At 42.8% G+C, this 21,534-nt stretch overlaps 1 protein-coding gene across 1 annotated transcript in view; it reads left to right on the forward strand.

Moving 5' to 3' along the window:
• LOC121540455 (SH3-containing GRB2-like protein 3-interacting protein 1) overlaps positions 1–21,534 on the forward strand; it is a 143,748-nt gene that overhangs the window by 90,670 nt on the left and 31,544 nt on the right. Inside the window, 5 exon segments of the mRNA XM_041849332.2 lie at positions 4,469–4,541; positions 18,291–18,315; positions 18,942–19,007; positions 19,315–19,381; positions 20,140–20,324. Coding sequence (XP_041705266.2) covers positions 4,469–4,541; positions 18,291–18,315; positions 18,942–19,007; positions 19,315–19,381; positions 20,140–20,324 — 416 coding nt within the window.

The raw sequence follows: 21,534 nt of genomic DNA on the forward strand, positions 1-21,534 counted from the left end.
AACCAGAGGGGAAAAAACTCTAGACCACCTTTACTCCACACACAGAGACGCATACAAAGCTCTCCCTCGCCCTCCATTTGGCAAATCTGACCATAACTCTATCCTCCTGATTCCTGCTTATAAGCAAAAACTGAAGCAGGAAGCACCAGTGATTCGGCTAATAAAAAAGTGGTCAGATGACGCAGATGCTAAGCTACAGGACTGTTTTGCTAGCACAGACTGGAACATGTTCGGGATTCTTCAGACAGCATTGAGGAGTACACCACATCAGTCACTGGCTTCATCAATAAGTGCATCGATGATGTCGTCCCCCACAGTGACCGTACGTACATACCCCAACCAGAAGCCATGGATTACAGGAAACATCCGCACTGAGCTAAAGGGTAGAGCTGCCGCTTTCAAGGAACGGGACTCTAACCCGGACGCTTATAAGAAATCCCGCTATGACCTCCGACGAACCATCAAACAGGCAAAGAGTCAATACAGGTCTAAGATTGAATCATACTACACTGGCTCTGACGCTCGTCGGATGTGGCAGGGCTTGAAAACTATTACAGACTACAAAGGGAAGCACAGCCGCGAGCTGCCCAGTGACACAAGCCTACCAGACGAGCTAAACCACTTCTATGCTCGCTTCGAGGCAAGCAACACTGAAGCATGCATGAGAGCACCAGCTGTTCCGGACGACTATGTGATCACGCTCTCCGTAGCCGATGTGAGTAAGACTTTTAAGCAGGTCAACATTCACAAGGCCGCAGGGCCAGACGGATTACCAGGACGTGTACTCCGAGCATGTGCTGACCAACTGGCAAGTGTCTTCACTGACATTTTCAACATGTCCCTGACTGAGTCTGTAATACCAACATGTTTCAAGCAGACCACCATAGTCCCCGTGCCCAAGAACTCTAAGATAACCTGCCTAAATGACTACCGACCCGTAGCACTGACGTCTGTAGCCATGAAGTGCTTTGAAAGACTGGTCATGGCTCACATCAACAGCATAATCCCAGAAACCCTAGACCCACTCCAATTTGCATACCGCCCCAACAGATCCACAGATGATGCAATCTCTATCGCACTCCACACTGCCCTTTCCCACCTGGACAAGAGGAACACCTACGTGAGAATGCTATTCATTGACTACAGCTCAGCATTCAACACCATAGTGCCCTCAAAGCTCATCACTAAGCTAAGGATCCTGGGACTAAACACCTCCCTCTGCAACTGGATCCTGGACTTCCTGACGGGCCGCCCCCAGGTGGTAAGGGTAGGTAACAACACATCTGCCACACTGATCCTCAACACGGGGGGCCCCTCAGGGTGCGTGCTCAGTCCCCCTCCTGTACTCTCTGTTCACCCATGACTGCATGGCCAGGCACGACTCCAACACCATCATTAAGTTAGCCGACGACACAACAGTGGTAGGCCTGATCACCGACAACGATGAGACAGCCTATAGGGAGGAGGTCAGAGATCTGGCCGTGTGGTGCCAGGACAACAACCTCTCCCTCAACGTGACCAAGACAAAGGAGATGATTGTGGACTACAGGAAAAAAAAGAGGACTGAGCACGCCCCCATTCTCATCGACGGGGCTGTAGTGGAACAGGTTGAGAGCTTCAAGTTCCTTGGTGTCCACATCACCAACGAACTATCATGGTCCAAACACACCATGACAGTCGTGAAGAGGGCACGACAAAGCCTATTCCCCCTCAGGAGACTAAAAAGATTTGGCATGGGTCCTCAGATCCTCAAAAAAATTCTACAGCTGCACCATCGAGAGCATCCTGACTGGTTGCATCACCGCCTGGTATGGCAACTGCTTGGCCTCTGACCGCAAGGCACTACAGAGGGTAGTGCGTACGGCCCAGTACATCACTGGGGCAAAGCTCCCTGCCATCCAGGACCTCTATACCAGGCGGTGTCAGAGGAAGGCCCTCAAAATTGTCAAAGACTCCAGCCACCCTAGTCATAGACTGTTCTCTCTGCTACCGCCACGGCAAGCGGTACCGGAGTGCCAAGTCTAGGTCCAAAGACTTCTCAACAGCTTCTACCCCCAAGCCATAAGACTCCTGAACAGCTAATCATGGCTACCCGGACTATTTGCACTGCCCCCCCACCCCATCCTTTTTACGCTGCTGCTACTCTGTTAAGTATTTATGCATAGTCACTTTAACTCTACCCACATGTACATATTACCTCAACTACCTCAACTAGCCGGTGCCCCCGCACATTGACTATGCAACGGTACCCCCCTGTGTATATATAGCCTCCCTACTGTCACTTTATTCTATTGTATATATAGCCTCCCTACTGTCACTTTATTTTACTTCTGCTCTTTTTTTTCTCAACACTTTTTTGTTGTTGTTTTATTCTTACTTTTTTGTTTAAAATAAATGCACTGTTGGTTAAGGGCTGTAAGTAAGCATTTCACTGTAATGTCTGCACCTGTTGTATTCGGCGCATGTGACCAATAAAATTTGATTTGATTTGATTTGATTTGATTTAGTTATGTGGCTGAGCCCAGAGGATGCAGGGGGGAAATATGTTAGCAGGATCAATGATAGCAGGCCTGTCAGGATCGATTTCTCATTTGGGTCGTGACGGGTACCCACAGAGCCAGACCTCTCCAGTCAGGGCAGGGTGAGGCAGTGACAGGTACCCACTACCCATAGGCTTAGAAAAAAGGGTTCCAAAATGGTTCTTCGGCTGTCCCCAGGAGAACCCTTTTTTGGTTCCAGGTAGAACCCTTTTGGGTTCCATGTAGAGTTAGGCTGTGACAGGTAACCACAAACCCAGCGGGGACAGAGGCTGTGACAGAGGCAGATACTGACAAACACCCAGAAGGACAGCGGCAGTTATCCACAGAGGCAGCTGAGACAGGTATAGGTAGGTAGTGACAGGTCTTCACAGCGCCTGTAGACAGACAGGGACAGGTATGTACTGATATAGGCAGAGACAGACCTAAGATACTGAAAATCTGAGGAGGAAGAGCGAGAGAGCCAGACATGCATAGAGGCATATTTTGACTCTTGTCACGGATCTCTTGGACTGGTACTTTCATTTGCATGCTACAGATGAGGCATGTTTAGACTGTGCTCAGTGAGATTGCATGGAGATAGGCCTCCTCCTCCCTGTGCTGTGTTGATTCTTCATTTGTCGACTATCGCATCTGTTGTTAATTCATGAGTTGAGCCACTGGTGTTGAATTCAAGCACTGGCCTAGAGGCTAGGGATAAAGATACCGTGTGTGTGTGCGTGTGCGCAAGGCTGCTTCGTGCAGACACACTCCCAAGGCTCTGGGTCCACCAGTGCGTGTCACACTGTAGTTGGAGAGGTAGAGGCGTGAGACGACAGACAGAGACAGACATGAGAGAATGACAAGGCTTGAATATTGGGACCAGAAATGCAGGGAGATAACTGGGCCTTCATTTTGGGTAAGAATTGAAAATTGGAAAGTGAATATGCCAAAATATTATGCCAATTTCAGTCTCTGTTAGAGCTGTTAGAACGTCATCTTAAGTGATTGTACTGCTTCAATATTCTGTTCCAAGTCATTTCAGTCGCTCTTTGGTCTGCGGAGGACTGAATATGGAGAGCAATGAAGTTAGCTTCCCTTCTGAGTTCATGTTTTAATAGTCTGGTATCACGGCAAGTTACAGATCTATTGAAGCAGAATACTCTTGATTTGTGTTTGATGAGAAATGTTTCTCTGCTGTGAAGGCGATTATCTTATCAGCCATTCTCTGTTGTACTCTGTAAAATATTAAGTAAGGATGAAGTGTAGGCAGAAGTAGGTGCCATGTTCCTCCCTACACATTGGCTATACTATGAGTTATTTCTGTTGATGATCCAGTGTATTGATTTAGGCTGGGTAGAGTCAGAATTTAGACTGAGTACTAATGCTAGTGTCAGTATCAGAGGAGGGGGCCTTGACAGATCGATGATCAACCGAAAGGCATCCATCTGCATTGGCCATGAGGACCATTTGAGATGTGAACGAATATTAGCCTTCACAGCGCGATAGTGTTAGCCTTCACAGAGTGTTCTGCTGCTAAATAATAGATGAAAAGCTCACCTTTGATCCACTAGACCATAGATCTGGGCCTCTGTTCTGACGTTGGACAGCTTAACCTGGCTCGAACTCTATGACTACACACAAATGGACACGCACACAGACAGACAGACGCGCACACACATGCACTATGTGTATACACAGACATTAATATGCTCAAGCTCACACACATACAGTACCTAGACACCTTTTCATATGAACACACACACTCATACACACGCGGCCTCACAGCGGGGAGTTTCTGACTTTTGCTCTTTGATGCTGCTGCCTGTTGGTTTTGTGTGCTTGGACCTTACCGTGTGTGTATGTCTGCGTGCGTTTGTGTGTGGTGTGTGCGAGACTGTGTTTGATCTGTTAATACACTAAACTGTGTCTCTCCTCTCTTTTCTCCTTAGGATTGAAAAAGCGTACCAGGAAGGCCTTTGGGATACGGAAGAAAGAGAAGGGAGACAAGGACAATGACTCAACGTAAGTCTACCAGTCTAACTTACACACACACACACACACACACACACACACACACACACACACACACACACACACACACACACACACACACACACACACACACACACACACACACACACACACACACACACACACACACACACACACACACACACACACAAACACAAACACAAACACAAACACAAACACACACACACAAACACAATCGTACATTCACATACACGGCTGTCACCCAAATATGATTCCACTGGCTGTGAAGGTTCCATCAAGGGAGTTGAGGTTCTATTGACAATGGACGTTACGTTCCACCTGAGGAGCTCCACAGTTTGAGCCATAATGTCCTCTCATACGAGGACAGTTGCCTTGGTCAGCTATAGGCTGTGCCCTTGCCTCTGTGAAACTGGCTGTAACTCTGGCTCCAAGGCTCAGCACTGTGATCAATCACTACCTGGACCCAGTGTTTTCTCTAATGTGGGTTGGGAAGTACTGATTCCCCTCACTGGGATGCATGATAGCTTATCATTTTGATTCATGACATCTGATAGGTGGGTATGATCCTGTTGCTGTGTGTGCGTGCGTGCGCGTGTTTGTGCCCAGTGATGTAGTGGTATTACCCTCCACTACAACACTGTTTGTGCATGTGTGTGTATGTAATTGTTTGTGGGTAAAGTTATCCCTTATACACCTTTCAAACCAATACATTTTCCCGCCAACTTTAGCATCCCGGCAACTTTTTGCCGACTTATATATGAAAGGTATTGCCGGTGACAAAGGCTCTACTTTTATTTCCGCCAACCGACCTAGTCATGATTGCTGTAAAGTTCTCCCTACGGCTTAGTAGGAAATGTAGCTGTAATGCTGTGGCGGCATTAGTACACACTACGCTCTTAAGCTCTTGATGGTTGCTAGGCAGCGGCCATTACTACTATCATCCAGGCAGTTCTAAAGTTGGCGAGGCATGTCACTTCAACCGTCTCTTCGCATAGCCTACCGCATGCACTGTTTTCTTAATCACAACTGTATGGATCTATAAAGAATTACTGCGGGAATAAATATCACTGAATGACGAACATATTGGAATAAAGTAGGGTAATGCAAGGGTAGAGGAAGTTCAGGAGTAAAAACAAACAAAATAGAACTATTGTAAAATTGACTGTGTCCACAAAATATATATAATATGTATAAGCTGGAAGTAGAGGCTTAAGCGTTGTTGTTCACTAGTTTACTCCAATTAGGGGAGGGGTGGTAGGGTTAGAAAGACATCAAAACTATGAAATAACACATATGGAATCATGTAGTAACCAAAAAAGGGTTCAACAAATCAAAATATATTTTATATTTGAGATTCTTCAAATAGCCACCCTTTGCCTTGATGAAAGCTTTGCACACTCTTGGCATTCTCTCAACCAGCTTCACCTGGAATGCTTTTCAAACAATCTTGAAGGAGTTCCCACATTCAGTTGAAGTCGGAAGTTTACATACACTTAGGTTGGAGTCATTAAAACTCGTTTTTCAACCACTCCACAAATGTCTTGTTAACAAACTATAGTTTTGGCAAGTCGGTTAGGACATCTACTTTGTGCATGACACAAGTCATTTTTCCAACAATTGTTTACGGACAGATTATTTGACTTATAATTCACTGTATCACAATTCCAGTGGGTCAGAAGTGTACATACACTAAGTTGACTGTGCCTTTAAACAGCTTGGAAAATTTAGCTTTAGAAGCTTCTGATAGGCTAATTGACATCATTTGAGTCAATTGGAGGTGTACCTGTGGATGTATTTCAAGGTCTACCTTCAAACTCAGTGCCTCTTTGCTTGACATCATGGGAAAATCAAAAGAAATCAGCCAAGACCTCAGAAAAAAAGATTGTAGACCTCCACAAGTCTGGTTCATCCTTGGGAGCAATTTCCAAACGCCTGAAGGTACCACGTTCATCTGTACAAACAATAGCACGCAAGTATAAACACCATGGGACCACGCAGCCGTCATACGGCTCAGGAAGGAGACGCGTTCTGTCTCCTAGAGATGAACGTACTTTGGTTCAAAAAGTGCAAATCAATCCCAGAAAACATCAAAGGACCTTGTGAAGATGCTGGAGGAAACAGGTACAAAAGTATCTATATCCACAGTAAAACGAGTCCTATATCGACATAAGCAAGGAAGAAGCCACTGCTCCCTGCTTGCAGTGTGTACAAATCTGGTCAAGACCTACAGGAAACGTATGATCTCTGTAATTGCAAACAAAGGTTTCTGTACCAAATATTAAGTTCTGCTTTTCTGATGTATCAAATACTTATGTCATGCAATAAAATGCAAATTAATTACTTAAAAATCATACAATGTGATTTTCTGGATTTTTGTTTTAAATTCCGTCTCTCACAGTTGAAGTGTACCTATGATAAAAATTACAGACCTCTACATGATTTGTAAGTAGGAAAACCTGCAAAATCAGCAGTGTATCAAATACTTGTTCTCCCCACTGTACATACATACACAAACGTATCCTTAAAGAAACATATTCCCCTTTATTACTTACTTTATCCAACCCCGCCACCCTTTCCCTACTTGGAGTAAACTAGTGAACATCAATGCTTAGGCCTCTATACATCCAGATTATACCTACTATCTACATTTTATGGACACAGTCAATTTTACAATAATTATGTATTTTTTGTTTTTTCTCCTGAACTTCTTCTACTCTCAACCTCTCCAATCATTTTCATGATGTCCATCCGGTTTGCTTCTATATGCCATATCTTTCTAACTGTGCTCTTTCACAAAAGCTCCCAACCTACAACCTATATACTTATTATGGACACAGTATGCTTACATTATTAGTTATCTTGTTATTATTTGTTGTTAGTTGTTATTAGTCCCATCCTTAAATTACATTCAACACCTCCCATCTATCTCTTAACACCATCCAAATAGGATTTCTATTTGCCATATATATTTCAACTGTACTTTGATGTCTTACAAAAGTTCTGAACCTTTCTATTCTCATTGTTTCTACAGATTGTGAATTGAAAATATTTTTTTTTTGCTAAAAGTATTATTATATTATCGATAGATTGACTATGACTTTTCAGATAACCCAGTAATGCTATCTGCAAGGTTAGCTCCAGGTAAATATTGCAATCCTTTAGCCATTCCTGGACCTGTGTCCAAAAACAAGCTACAAATGGACAGTACCAAAACAAATGATCTAATGATTCTGTCTCTTCGCAGCAAAATCTGCAGAGCTGGGAAGATTGTATCCCCCATATAAATAACATTCTATTGGTAGCAAGAATTGTATATAATAATTAAAATTGAAAGATTCTAAGTTTTTAATCCGGTGTCATTTTGCGTATCAGTTCATAAACACTATGCCATGGGATCGGTACGTCAAAAATCTCTTCCCTACGATTTTGCAATCTACAGTGGGGAGAACAAGTATTTGATACACTGCCGATTTTGCAGGTTTTCCTACTTACAAAGCATGTAGAGGTCTATTTTTATCATAGGTACACTTCAACTGTGAGAGACGGAATCTAAAACAAAAATCCAGAAAATCACATTGTATGATTTTTAAGTAATTAATTAGCATTTTATTGCATGACATAAGTATTTGATACATCAGAAAAGCAGAACTTAATATTTGGTACAGAAACCTTTGTTTGCAATTACAGAGATCATACATTTCTTGTAGGTCTTGACCAGGTTTGCACACACTGCAGCAGGGTTTTTGGCCCACTCCTCCATACAGACCTTCTCCAGATCCTTCAGGTTTCGGGGCTGTCGCTGGGCAATACAGACTTTCAGCTCCCTCCAAAGATTTTCTATTGGGTTCAGGTCTGGAGACTGGCTAGGCCACTCCAGGACCTTGAGATGCTTCTTACGGAGCCACTCCTTAGTTGCCCTGGCTGTGTGTTTCGGGTCGTTGTCATGCTGGAAGACCCAGCCACGACCCATCTTCAATGCTCTTACTGAGGGAAGGAGGTTGTTAGCCAAGATCTCGCGATACATGGCCCCATCCATCCTCCCCTCAATACGGTGCAGTCGTCCTGTCCCCTTTGCAGAAAAGCATCCCCAAAGAATGATGTTTCCACATCCCTGCTTCACGGTTGGGATGGTGTTCTTGGGGTTGTACTCATCCTTCTTCTTCCTCCAAACACGGCGAGTGGAGTTTAGACCAAAAAGCTCTATTTTTGTCTCATCAGACCACATGACCTTCTCCCATTCCTCCTCTGGATCATCCAGATGTTCATTGGCAAACTTCAGATGGGCCTGGACATGCGCTGGCTTGAGCAGGGGTACCTTGCGTGCGCTGCAGGATTTTAATCCATGACGGCGTAGTGTGTTACAAATGGTTTTCTTTGAGACTGTGGTCCCAGCTCTCTTCAGGTCATTGACCAGGTCTTGCCGTGCAGTTCTGGGCTGATCCCTCACCTTCCTCATGATCATTGATGCCCCACGAGGTGAGATCTTGCATGGAGCCCCAGACCGAGGGTGATTGACCGATATCTTGAACTTCTTCCATTTTCTAATAATTGTGCCAACAGTTGTTGCCTTCTCACCAAGCTGCTTGCCTATTGTTCTGTAGCCCATCCCAGCCTTGTGCAGGTCTACAATTTTATCCCTGATGTCCTTACACAGCTCTCTGGTCTTGGCCATTGTGGAGAGGTTGGAGTCTGTTTGATTGAGTGTGTGGACAGGTGTCTTTTATACAGGTAACGAGTTCAAACAGGTGCAGTTAATACAGGTAATGAGTAACTGTGAGAGCTGGAATTCTTACTGGTTGGTAGGTGATCAAATACTTATGTCATGCAATAAAATGCAAATGAATTACTTAAAAATCATACAATGTGATTTTCTGGATTTTTGTTTTAGATTCAGTCTCTCACAGTTGAAGTGTACATATGATAAAAAATTACAGACCTCTACATGCTTTGTAAGTAGGAAAACCTGCAAAATTGACAGTGTATCAAATACTTGTTCTCCCCACTGTATATGGGACGGCTGTCAATCCTTTGGTCCTTAAATGAAACTGATATACTTTTTTATTTATCACAGTTTTCCTTAACCAATTATGTTCTTTAATGCAAGGCCGACAGACAAGTTCCTTACTTTCTCCCTCTTCCACTTTCCTCTTCCATTTTTGCGGTAAGGCTGCAATTATTTGGTTGACATTTTGGGTAGAGCAGACATTTCCATATGTTTTTGTTAGCTGCATGTGCGACATAACTCCACCAGTCCTACCGATGATATCATTTACGAAGATTATACCTTTTTTAAACATTGTGTCAAAAAAAAAAGGTTTTTTGTCAATTAGTATATTTGAGTTTAACCACAATCTTTTTTTGCATTATTTGTTCTGTCGTTTCAGGAGGATTAAATTGAAATTGCAACCAACTTTCTATGTCTTGTTTTAGAAATAGTGATATTAGGGAGATGATTTCCTTTTCCAATAACTGAAAGTGAGTGGTTGTAATCTGGATAAAGTGAAAAAGGCCATTCTTGAACATTGGGTGAGACAATCTTTCTAATTTGCTAGAGAACCAGTTCGGATTTAAGTATAACTTTTGTATGACTGAAGCTTTTAGTGATAGGTCTAATGCTTTAATATTTAATAATTTCTGTCCTCCGAATTCATATTCATTATATACAATTGTGCAAGTTCTCCCACTTAAAAAGATGAGAGAGGCCTGTAATTTTCATCATAGGTACACGTCAACTATGACAGACAAATTGAGGAAAAAAAATCCAGAAAATCACATTGTAGGATTTTTAATGAATTTATTTTCAAATTATGGTGGAAAATAAGTATTTGGTCACCTACAAACAAGCAAGATTTCTGGCTCTCACAGACCTGTAACTTCTTCTTTAAGAGGCTCCTCTGTCCTCCACTCATTACCTGTATTAATGGCACCTGTTTGAACTTGTTATCAGTATAAAAGACACCTGTCCACAACCTCAAACAGTCACACTCCAAACTCCACTATGGCTAAGACCAAAGAGCTGTCAAAGGACACCAGAAACAAAATTGTAGACCTGCACCAGGCTGGGAAGACTGAATCTGCAATAGGTAAGCAGCTTGGTTTGAAGAAATCAACTGTGGGAGCAATTATTAGGAAATGGAAGACATACAAGACCACTGATAATCTCCCTCGATCTGGGGCTCCACGCAAGATCTCACCCGTGGGGTCAAAATGATCACAAGAACGGTGAGCAAAAATCCCAGAACCACAAGGGGGGACCTAGTGAATGACCTGCAGAGAGCTGGGACCAAAGTAACAAAGCCTACCATCAGTAACACACTACGCGCCAGGGACTCAAATCCTGCAGTGCCAGACGTGTCCCCCTGCTTAAGCCAGTACATGTCCAGGCCCGTCTGAAGTTTGCTAGAGTGCATTTGGATGATCCAGAAGAGGATTGGGAGAATGTCATATGGTCAGATGAAACCAAAATATAACTTTTTGGTAAAAACTCAACTCGTCGTGTTTGGAGGACAAAGAATGCTGAGTTGCATCCAAAGAACACCATACCTACTGTGAAGCATGGGTGTGGAAACATCATGCTTTGGGGCTGTTTTTTCTGCAAAGGGACCAGGACGACTGATCCGTGTAAAGGAAAGAATGAATGGGGCCATGTATCGTGAGATTTTGAGTGAAAACCTCCTTCCATCAGCAAGGGCATTGAAGATGAAACGTGGCTGGGTCTTTCAGCATGACAATGATCCCAAACACACCGCCCGGGCAACGAAGGAGTGGCTTCGTAAGAAGCATTTCAAGGTCCTGGAGTGGCCTAGCCAGTCTCCAGATCTCAACCCCATAGAAAATGTTTGGAGGGAGTTGAAAGTCCGTGTTGCCCAGCGACAGCCCCAAAACATCACTGCTCTAGAGGAGATCTGCATGGAGGAATGGGCCAAAATACCAGCAACAGTGTGTGAAAACCTTGTGAAGACTTACAGAAAATGTTTGACCTGTGTCATTGCCAACAAAGGGTATATAACAAAGTATTGAGAAACTTTTGTTATTGACCAAATACTTATTTTCCACCATAATTTGCAAATAAATTCATAAAAAATCCTACAATGTGATTTTCTGGAATTTCTTTTCTCATTTTGTCTAGTTGACGTGTACTTATGATGAAAATGACAGGCCTCTCTCATCTTTTTAAGTGGGAGAACTAGCACAATTGGTGGCTGGCTAAATACTTTTTCCCCCACTGTAAATAGGCCCGTTTAATTTTGTCTGGCTTGCCGTTCCAAATAAAATTGAATATTTTTTCTCATATAATTTAAAAAACTGTTCACTAGGCATAGGCAAGAACATAAGCAAATAGGTAAACTGGGATAATACTAATGAGTTCATCAGGGTGATTTTTCCACAAATTGACAGGTATTTACCTTTCCATGGTAGCAAGATCTTATGTATTTTTGCTAACTTTCTATTAAAATGTATTGAAGTGAGATAATTTATTTCCTTTGGGATATGTATTCAGTACTTTTTGGAGAAATGTCCTCTGGTCTGATGAAACAAAAATAGAACTGTTTGCCATAATGACCATCGTTATGTTTGGAGGCAAAGGGGGGTGGCTTACAAGCTGAAGAACAACATCCCAACTGTGAAGCACGGGGGTGGCAGCATCAGGCTGTGGGAGTCTGGTGCACTTCAAAAAATAGATGGCATCATGAGGAAGGAAGATTATGTGGCTATATTGAAGCAACATCTCAAAACATCAGTCAGGAAGTTAAAGCTTGGTTGCAAATGGGTCTTCCAAATGGACAATAACCCCAAGCATACTTCCAAAGTTGTGGCAAAATGGCTTAAAGACAACAATGTCAAGGTATTGGAGTGGCCACCACAAAGCCCAGACCTCAATCCTATAGAAAATGTGTGGGAAGAACTGAAAAAGCATGTGTGAGCAAGGAGGCCTACAAACCTGACTCAGTTACACCAGCTCTGTCAGGAGGAATGGGCCAAAATTCACCCAACTTATTGTGGGAAGCTTGTGGAAGGCTACCCAAAACATTTGACCCAAGTTAAACAATTTAAAGGCAATGCTACCAAATACTAATTGAGTGTATGTAAACTTCTGACCCACTGGAAATGTGATGAAATAAATAAAAGCTGAAATAAATCATTCTCTCTACTATTATTCTGACATTTCACATTCTTAAAATAAAGTGGTGATCCTAACTGACCTAAGACAGGGAATTTGTACTAGGATTAAATGTCAGGAATTGTGAAAAACTGAGTTTAAATGTATTTGTGTATAACGTGTATGTAAACTTCCGACTTCAACTGTATGCTGAGCACTTGTTGGCTGCTTTTCCTTCACTCTGCCGTCCGACTCATCCCAAACCATCTCAATTGGGTTGAGGTCCGGGGATTGTGGAGGCCAGGTCATCTGATGCAGCGCCCCATCACTCTCCTTCTTGGTAAAATAGCCCTTACACAGCCTAGAGGTGTGTTGGGTCATTGTCCTGTTGAAAAACAAATGATAGTGCCGCTAAGCCCAAACCAGATGGGATGGCGTATCTCTGCAGAATGCTGTGGTAGCCATGCTGGTTAAGTGTGCCTAGAATTTTTAATATATCACTGACAGTGTCACCAGCAAAGCACCCCCACACCACAACACCTCCTCCTCCATGCTTTACGGTGGGAAGTACACATGCGGAAATCATCCGGTCACCCACACCGCGTCTTACAAAGACACGGCGGTTGGAACCAAAAATCTCACATTTGGACTCCAGACCAAAGGACACATTTCCACCGGTCTAATGTCAATTTCTTGTGTGTCTTGGCCCTAGCAGGTCTCTTCTTCTTATTGGTGGCCTTTAGCAGTTCGAACATGAAGGCCTGATTCACACAGTCCCCTCTGAACAGTTGATGTTGAGATGTGTCTGTTACTTGAACTCTGTGAAGCATTTATTTGGGTTGCAATTTCTGAGGCTGGTAACTCGAAAGAACTTATCCTCTGCAGCAGAGGTAACTCTGGGTCTTCCATTCCTGTGGCGGTCCTCACGGTCCTCTTTGGTTATTTGAGCTTTTCTTGCCATAATACGGACTTGGTCTTTCACCAAATTGGGCTATCTTCTGTATACCCCCCCTTTTAAGAAGGCACACCTGTTAATTGAAATGCATTCCAGGTGACTACCTCATGAAGCTGGTTAAGATAATGCCAGGAGTGTGCAAAGCTGTCATCAAGGCAAAGGGTGGCTATTTGAAGAATCTCAAAAATTAAATATATTTTGATTTGTTTAACACTTTTTTGGTCACAAACCTTTGACTGGTACTGTATATATTTGCAAAAATATATAAATGGGGGATTGGAAGTGATGCAGACAATTACACTGATCTACCCCCTATAAAAAAAAGAGGCTAATGCAATTGATGCTAATTGTTGATTACTGAAACTCCCAAAATCATCCAATTGTTATAATAAATTTGAAGCAAAAGCCTACCCGTGTGTGTTCAACTATTTCAGCACCGTTTCGCGCTGCTTTGAGACAAGCGTGGGGACTCATCTTGATAAATCAATCAATGTCAGATTTGAGTTTTCACTGAATCTCTGTTTGGATATGGGTTAGGCTACAATTAGACTTTGGAAATGTTAGCTAAGTTGAGGTGAAGCTGCTCATGGTCATCTTGTCTAGTTAGATCATTTATTAGCACTGATTAGAACATTTTGCTATCATGTTATGTACTGTAGTTTAATAAGTGGATTATTTTGCTCTTATAATATAATAATAATAATTATTATTATTTATTATTATTTATTATTAATTATTTTGCTCTTCAGTCGCTTAGTAGCCTAGCCCTACTCCCAACCAAAAGCCTGTGACTTGTCTTAAGCAATCAGTGTGATTTTGTGTCACTGAATCTCCATCTGTATATATTTTGTTAATTGGTCTCTGGCTGGGCAACTAAGTGGAGGTATAGCTCTGCTATTAGTTTGCTCATCTGTCACTGATCAGAAACATTTAGCATGCAATAATGTAGCACTTGTAGGCCTATTATTTTGCATGATTATGTAAAGGCAACTCCAAAATATGTTTCACAATATACAGTGCATTCGGAAAGTGTTCAGACCCCTTCACTTTTTCCACATTTTGTTATGTTACAGCCTTATTCTAAAATGGATTAAATATGTATTTATTTCGCCTCATCAATCTACACACAATACCCCAGAATGACAAAGCAAAAACATGTTTTTAGAAATGTTTGCAAATGTATTAAAAACTAAAAACTAAAATATCACATTTACATAAGTATTCAGACCCTTTACTCAGTACTTTGTTGAAGCACCTTTGGCAGCGATTACAGCCAACGAGTCTTCTTGGGTATGACACCACAAGCTTGGCACACCTGTATTTCGGGAGTTTCTCCCATTCTTCTCTGCAGATCCTCTCAAGCTCTGTCAGGTTAGATGGGGAGCGTCGCTGCACAGCTATTTTCAGGTCTCTCCAGAGATGTTCGATCGGGTTCAATTCCGGGCTCTGGCTGGGCCACTCAAGGACATTCAGAGACTTGTCCCGAAGCCACTCCTGCATTGTCCTGTTGGAAGGTGAACCTTCGCACCAGTCTGAGTTCTTGAGCGCTCTGGAGCAGGTTTTCATCAAGGATCTCTCTGTATTTTGCTCCATTCGTCTTTCCCTCGATCCTGACTAGTCTCCCAGTCCCTGCCGCTGAAAAACATTCACACAGCATGATGGTGCCACCACCATGCTTCACGTAGGGATGGTATTGTCCAGGTGATGAGCTGAGCAGTGCCTGGCAACAATTTAATTACGCTTTTTTCCCAACGTTTACTGACACCGGCCATATTCAACGGGTGTTGAGCGTTCGTAAATTCGTTAGTTATTCTGTGCTCTGGCACACTCAGACGAGAGTGCTCTGAAATCGGAGTAGATAGCCAGAGTGAATTTACCAGCTACGTCTAGCGACAGTTGTCGCAGTGACATCATAAACACTCTATTGAAATAGTTACTTGCATAGTGGAGTCTTTTGTTTAGAAATGTAGCTAGCTAGCTAACAATGAACCATAATCCCAACTCATAACGTTACTACCCTGCATGAATCTGCAGGTAGCTAACCAACCATGTTCAATGTTAGCAAGCTAACATTAGGCTATAACTAGCAATACAAATGGCTCTGAGATACGAATAATATTACTACACAGATCATACACGTAACGCTAGCTAGCTAGCAGCCAGCTAACGTTAGCTAGCTAGCTAACAGTACACTTTAATTTGAAATGAAAATGACTTGCTGACATAATTAGAAACGTGTAATAATATCTGAAAATGTAGCTAGCTAGACTCTCTTACCGTATACATGGATGGACGCTTCTCCCTCTCTGTCACAGATGCCATGGTTGCCCTTAGTTTGAAGATGTAATCCGTAGACAGGTGTTTTATACAACAGCCTTCTGTGTGTTCTCTTTTTTGCAATCAAACGCCAGAATATTCTCCATCTCCTTAGCTATCATACTCTAATTCCACTGATTTCAGAACTCGGTCCTCCAGAAAGTGGAGAGCAACACTAGTGCAGTTCTACTACGTGATATGTTTAAAAAAAGTGGGGTTAGAAAGGATTACCTACACATACTGACCAGCTCATATTATAGACAGAAGCGTGCTACATGGCAGACCAATCCGAACTCATCCCACTCATTATCTCAGCCAATCATGGATAGTGGGAAGGTTGCTGTCTTTTTCCGTGGCTAAACCAACTAGGCTTGTAATTTAACAATTGTATTCATATTTACAGATGGCACACAAGTTTGTTATTAAGGCACATGAAAGTTCACATGTTCCAGAAGGCATTTCTGCCAAAAAACGCATTTTGATTTTTTTAAAAAGTTTACGTTCAAATGGCACTCCTGTGAAGTAGTGACGTGCGATATATGCCTAGTTCATAAAACGAGTCACAAATGTGGAAAAAGTGAAGGGGTCTGATTACTTTCCGAATGTACTGTACAGTACATGACCAAAAGTATGTGGACACTTGCTTGTCGAACATCTCATTCCAAAATCATGGGCATTAATGTGGAGTTGATCCCCCTTTTGCTGCTATAACAGCCTCCACTCTTCTGAGAAGGCTTTCCACACCTTCGGAACATTGCTGCGGGGACTTGCTTCCTTTCAGCCACAAGAGCATTAGTGAGGTTGGGAACTGATGTTGGGCGATTAGGCCTTGCTCGCAGTCGGCTTTCCAATTCATCCCAACTGTGTTCGAATGGGGTTGAGATCAGGCCTCTGTGCAGGCCAGTCAAGTTCTTCCACACCGATCTCGACAAACCATTTCTGTATGGACCTCGCTTTGTGCACGGGGGCATTGTCATGCTAAAACAGGAAAGGGCCTTCCCCCAGCTGTTGGAAGCACAGAATCGTCTAGAATGTCATTGTATGCTGTAGCGTTAAGATTTCCCTTCACTGGAACTAAGAGGCCTAGCCGAACCATGAAAAACATCCCCAGACCATTATTCCTCCTCCACCAAACTTTACAGTTGGCACTATGCATTACATTTTACATTTGACGTTTTAGTCATTTAGCAGACGCTCTTATCCAGAGCGACTTACAGTTAGTGAGTGCATACATTTTCATACTGGCCCCCCGTGGGAAACGAACCCACAAACCTGGCGTTGCAAGCGCCATGCTCTACCAACTGAGCTACAGGGGACTCCTGGCATCCGCCAAACCCAGATTTGTCCGTCGGACTGCCAGATGGTGAAGCGTGATTCATCACTCCAGAGAACACGTTTCCACTGCTCCAGAGTCCAATGGCGGCGAGCTTTACACCACTCCAGCTAACGCTTGGCATTGCGCATGGCTCGGCCATGGAAACCCATTTCATGAAGCTCCCGACGAACAGTTCTTGTGCTGACATTGCTTCCAGAGGCAGTTTGGAACTCGGTAGTGAGCGTTGCAACCGAGGACAGACGATTTTTATGAGCTACGCGGTTTAGCACTCGGCGGTACCGTTCTGTGAGCTTGTGTGGCCTACCACTTCGCGGCTGAGCTGTTGTTACTCCTAGACATTTCCACTTCACAATAACAGCACTTACAGTTGACCAGGGAAGCTCTAGCAGGGCAGAAATTTGACGAACTGACTTGTTGGAAAGGTGGCATGTTTGTCTATAGAGATTGCATGGCTGTGTGCTCAATTTTATACACCTGTCAGTAACGGGTGTGGCTGAAATAACCGAATCCACTCATTTGAAGGGGTGTCCACATACTTTTGTATATATAGTGTAACTTTTTTTATATGACAGAGGTTCCACACGTTGCCATGACGCAAGTTGTGTGGGAAAAATATAATTTGTATTTTATTCTGTCATATTTCATTTTATTCTTAGCCTACTATAAAATATATGTGTGTTGACTGAGATTAGGGTAGTTTAAGTGTGTATTGTCTGTTTAATTAACAAAATAACTATTGATTTCATGTGCATGGCGCAGCCATGTAGCATATGGGCTGCACAGACCAGTAACATAATTAAAATATGCCATTCAATTCTTTTGAAATGTCTTATCCCGGCAAGAATGTGGTATGAATAAAAAAAAAAAGCATATATATTTATGTATGCAAAGGGTGTTAGAATGCCCCTATAGATTGGGGTTTTCCAGTGAGCTGCTTTGCTAATTGGCAGTGCACTTCAGTGTTAGGAGAAAATATGGAATGTGGATTTCAAGATCCTTACTTTCTCTTTGCTCCCTCCCTTTTTCTCTTTCTCTCTCTTTCTTTCACAGGGGGTCCCCTGACAGAGAAGGTGGTGTAAGTATCACAAAATTATTCATGTTTTATCCAAAGGATTAATCGGTCAACTTGTTCAGCTGTGAAATAGTTCACATTTATTGAATTGTGTTGTCAATAAAGATGCTTAATAATGTCATTGCTGGAAGGGGAAGACATGATTGCATATTTTACAAACTCAGTTTAATACTGTCGTTTTAAGACTGGCTCAGTCCTTTCGGTGAATCAGCACTGTAACATTGGTGCCCCTTTTTCATAGACTCTAGAATCAAATGAAATGAGTGTATTGTATTGTTGAACTTAACTGTTTTGTGAGGTATTGAATTTCCTTACATGATTTGATTTGTATTGTATTTGTATTCTCTGTATTGTGGACTCGACTGTCATCATCCAGGGTCCCCAAGAGATTGATTCGGTATTGAACACTATTGGAGTCCCTTCTAGTGTAGGGTAGATAGTTACTATAGCCTCTACTCTACTAGGCTCTACTAGACCTTAGGTACTCCTTAGGTGCATAGTTACTACTTGGGTTCATAGTTCCTGTATAAGTAACATTGAGTAGCCAATCACAGCGTAGTAGTGCATGAATTGAGTAATCAGGATCGTGATTGGTGGAATTGATTGTGATCGTGTCATTCTGTTTTCAGTCACAGAAGAAGGCCAATGGGGCGGCTGTCAATGGATTCTCTGGAGAGATCGACTGGGACAGATATGTATGGAACCAGCATTTTTCCTTTGAACAAGCTCATATAAAAAACAAATCTATGATTATGTTACTGGCATGCTCTCAAAGATCTATATGTCATGGACAGTAGATATTATTCTGACCTACTGTCGTTTCTAAAGATTCTGAGGGTATGTTAATGTAGCATCAGTCGGTTGAGGTCAATTCCAATTCAATTCAAACAATTCAGGAAGTAAACTGAATTGACAGAATGTAAATGGAATTGAGCCCAACCCTGATAGCATGTTGTAAATACAGCGTGTGATGTTGGTGTGTCTGTTGCTCGTGTGTTTCAGAACACCCCTACGGTGGACGATGAAGGTTACAGTCTCAGGCCAGACGAGGAGGAGGGGCCAGGATCAGATATCCTTTATCATCTAGCTACACCCTAATGGAGATAGATATTAACTATTTCACACTATATAGTACACCTACACCTAATACTACACCTATAGCAGCACTATAGTTATACCAAATCACAGATTACATATAGTTTGTATGTCACAATATGAGCACATCGCTCTTTGTATATAGAGTCTGTATCTGACTGACTGATTGTTTGACTGACTGACTCAATGACTGACTTGGTGAACGACTGTCTATATAGATCAGAAACATTTTGTATTCAGCCCACCACAGAACAGCTTATCAGTACAAATCAACAGGGAGACCGTTGAGCATCATCTCATCTCAACTCAATAACAAACAGACAGCCGGGAAATAACTGAGTATCACGTCAATTCAATAATAGCTAACAGCATACGGCCTGGAACAACTATATATTGATTAGACTGATATTGCTGGGAGATTCTGCAGGCTTTTCGGAACATGCTGTTCTGTGAGGAGATTCTACGGTCTCCTGATTAGAAGCTGTTGTATGCTGTAGCATCTAGTATTTGGTTGAGTTGTAGATATAGAAACAATCCGAAGTACAGAGTTTCCCCTAGTACAGATCTAGGATGAGCTTCCCCTCCCCCAATCCTAACCTTAACCATTAGTGGGGAAAATGCAAAACTGGCCCAAGCTCAGTAGGGGCAACGTCACCTTACTCCTAGAAATACAATGTAAGTGACCTATGACCTTCAGCAGTTAAACCATTACGGTCTTTAACGGCAACCCACCTGGCCCCAAACCACCCAAGGAACACTTCTTCTCCTCCAGCGAGTCGGAGGGAGAGGAGGACCACCGGAAAAAGTTTAAGATCAAGATCAAACCGTTACCAGCGGAAAGTGCCAACTGTTTGGCCCCCTCAGTAGATGAACTCAAAGCTTCCATTGGCAACATAGCTCTGTCTCCTTCTCCTCTGGTGAGTCCCTCCCTCCCTCTGCCATCACTGCTTTGCCCTGACTGGAGCCATGGTGTCATTTCCTCTTCCTGTTACTGTATACTGTATTCTAGAATGTGTTTGAATTGTTGTATCTGTTTGCTGTTCTGTTCCTCATTAGGAAATTCTTTCCACAGTTCACAACACATTTCTTACTCTTTGTGTGTTTCTCTGTCGCACTGCATGCGTTTTCTCCTCATTACCCACTTATATGCCTGTCTGTGAGTGAATGATAGTTTCTCAGAGGCTTATTCATCCATATTCCTGTAGTGACAGTGAGCTAGGGAGGCGCTGGGGTTTGCTTACCCTCTACTACATAATACATTGCTGATGCTAGGGATGTTGGGGAGAGAAATGGTGGCTGGCAGGTCTTTAGCATTCTGCTGTGACCTCAGTGGACTACCAATTACTGGAGTGGAGTTTAACCCAAGGCAGATGTCTCTAAGCAGCCCACAGAAACCAACGGACACTGTGTTATTGAGTCTCATCATACACTTTAAACTGGAGAGAGAGTTCCCACACCACAATGACAACAACTTCATGAGAAACCATGAGATTCAAACCTACTCAAATTAAAAACATCACTTAAAACCTCAAATTAGCAGAGTGATCCAAATGAGAGGGGAGGGGGAGGGAGAGGTGTTGAAGGAGTTTCTCTTTGGGATGGGGCCCCACCCCTCCAACCTCCTCCACACCCGTCAACCCTCCTCTAGTGTCATACCTGGTGTAAATAATTCAGCCTGGAAAGTGGGTATTCACAGTGAGGCACTGATGTATGCTGTACGTACGTGAGGACAGTCTCTGGTCATACGAGAACCTTACAGACTCAATAATTAATCCATCCACTGGCTGTAGAGCCGCCAGCTAGCCGTTAGCTCACTAACCTTGAGCAGTGAGCAGGTGTTTGGTTGTTTTAAGGTGTACCTGGCTCTCTCTGTGTGTAGAGGAATTGTACAATATAGATCAGGGAATAGCAGACATTAGCTGTGTGCTTCTGAGGGTGGCCAGTCAGTCATAGAGAATTGTATTATGTCCTCCTTACTGTAGGTCAAGTAATCACCTAAAACCCATTGTCAAAACCTTGTTCCAGAAAGGTCTGTCAGTGTACTAGGTTAGGGGACAGAAAGGGTTGGAGACTACGTGCCATGGGGTTTGAGATTATAACAACCATGTGATTAAATCCCAAATGAAT

The sequence above is a fragment of the Coregonus clupeaformis genome, chromosome 26, assembly GCF_020615455.1.
Source record: "Coregonus clupeaformis isolate EN_2021a chromosome 26, ASM2061545v1, whole genome shotgun sequence".
Classification (NCBI taxonomy): domain Eukaryota; kingdom Metazoa; phylum Chordata; class Actinopteri; order Salmoniformes; family Salmonidae; genus Coregonus; species Coregonus clupeaformis.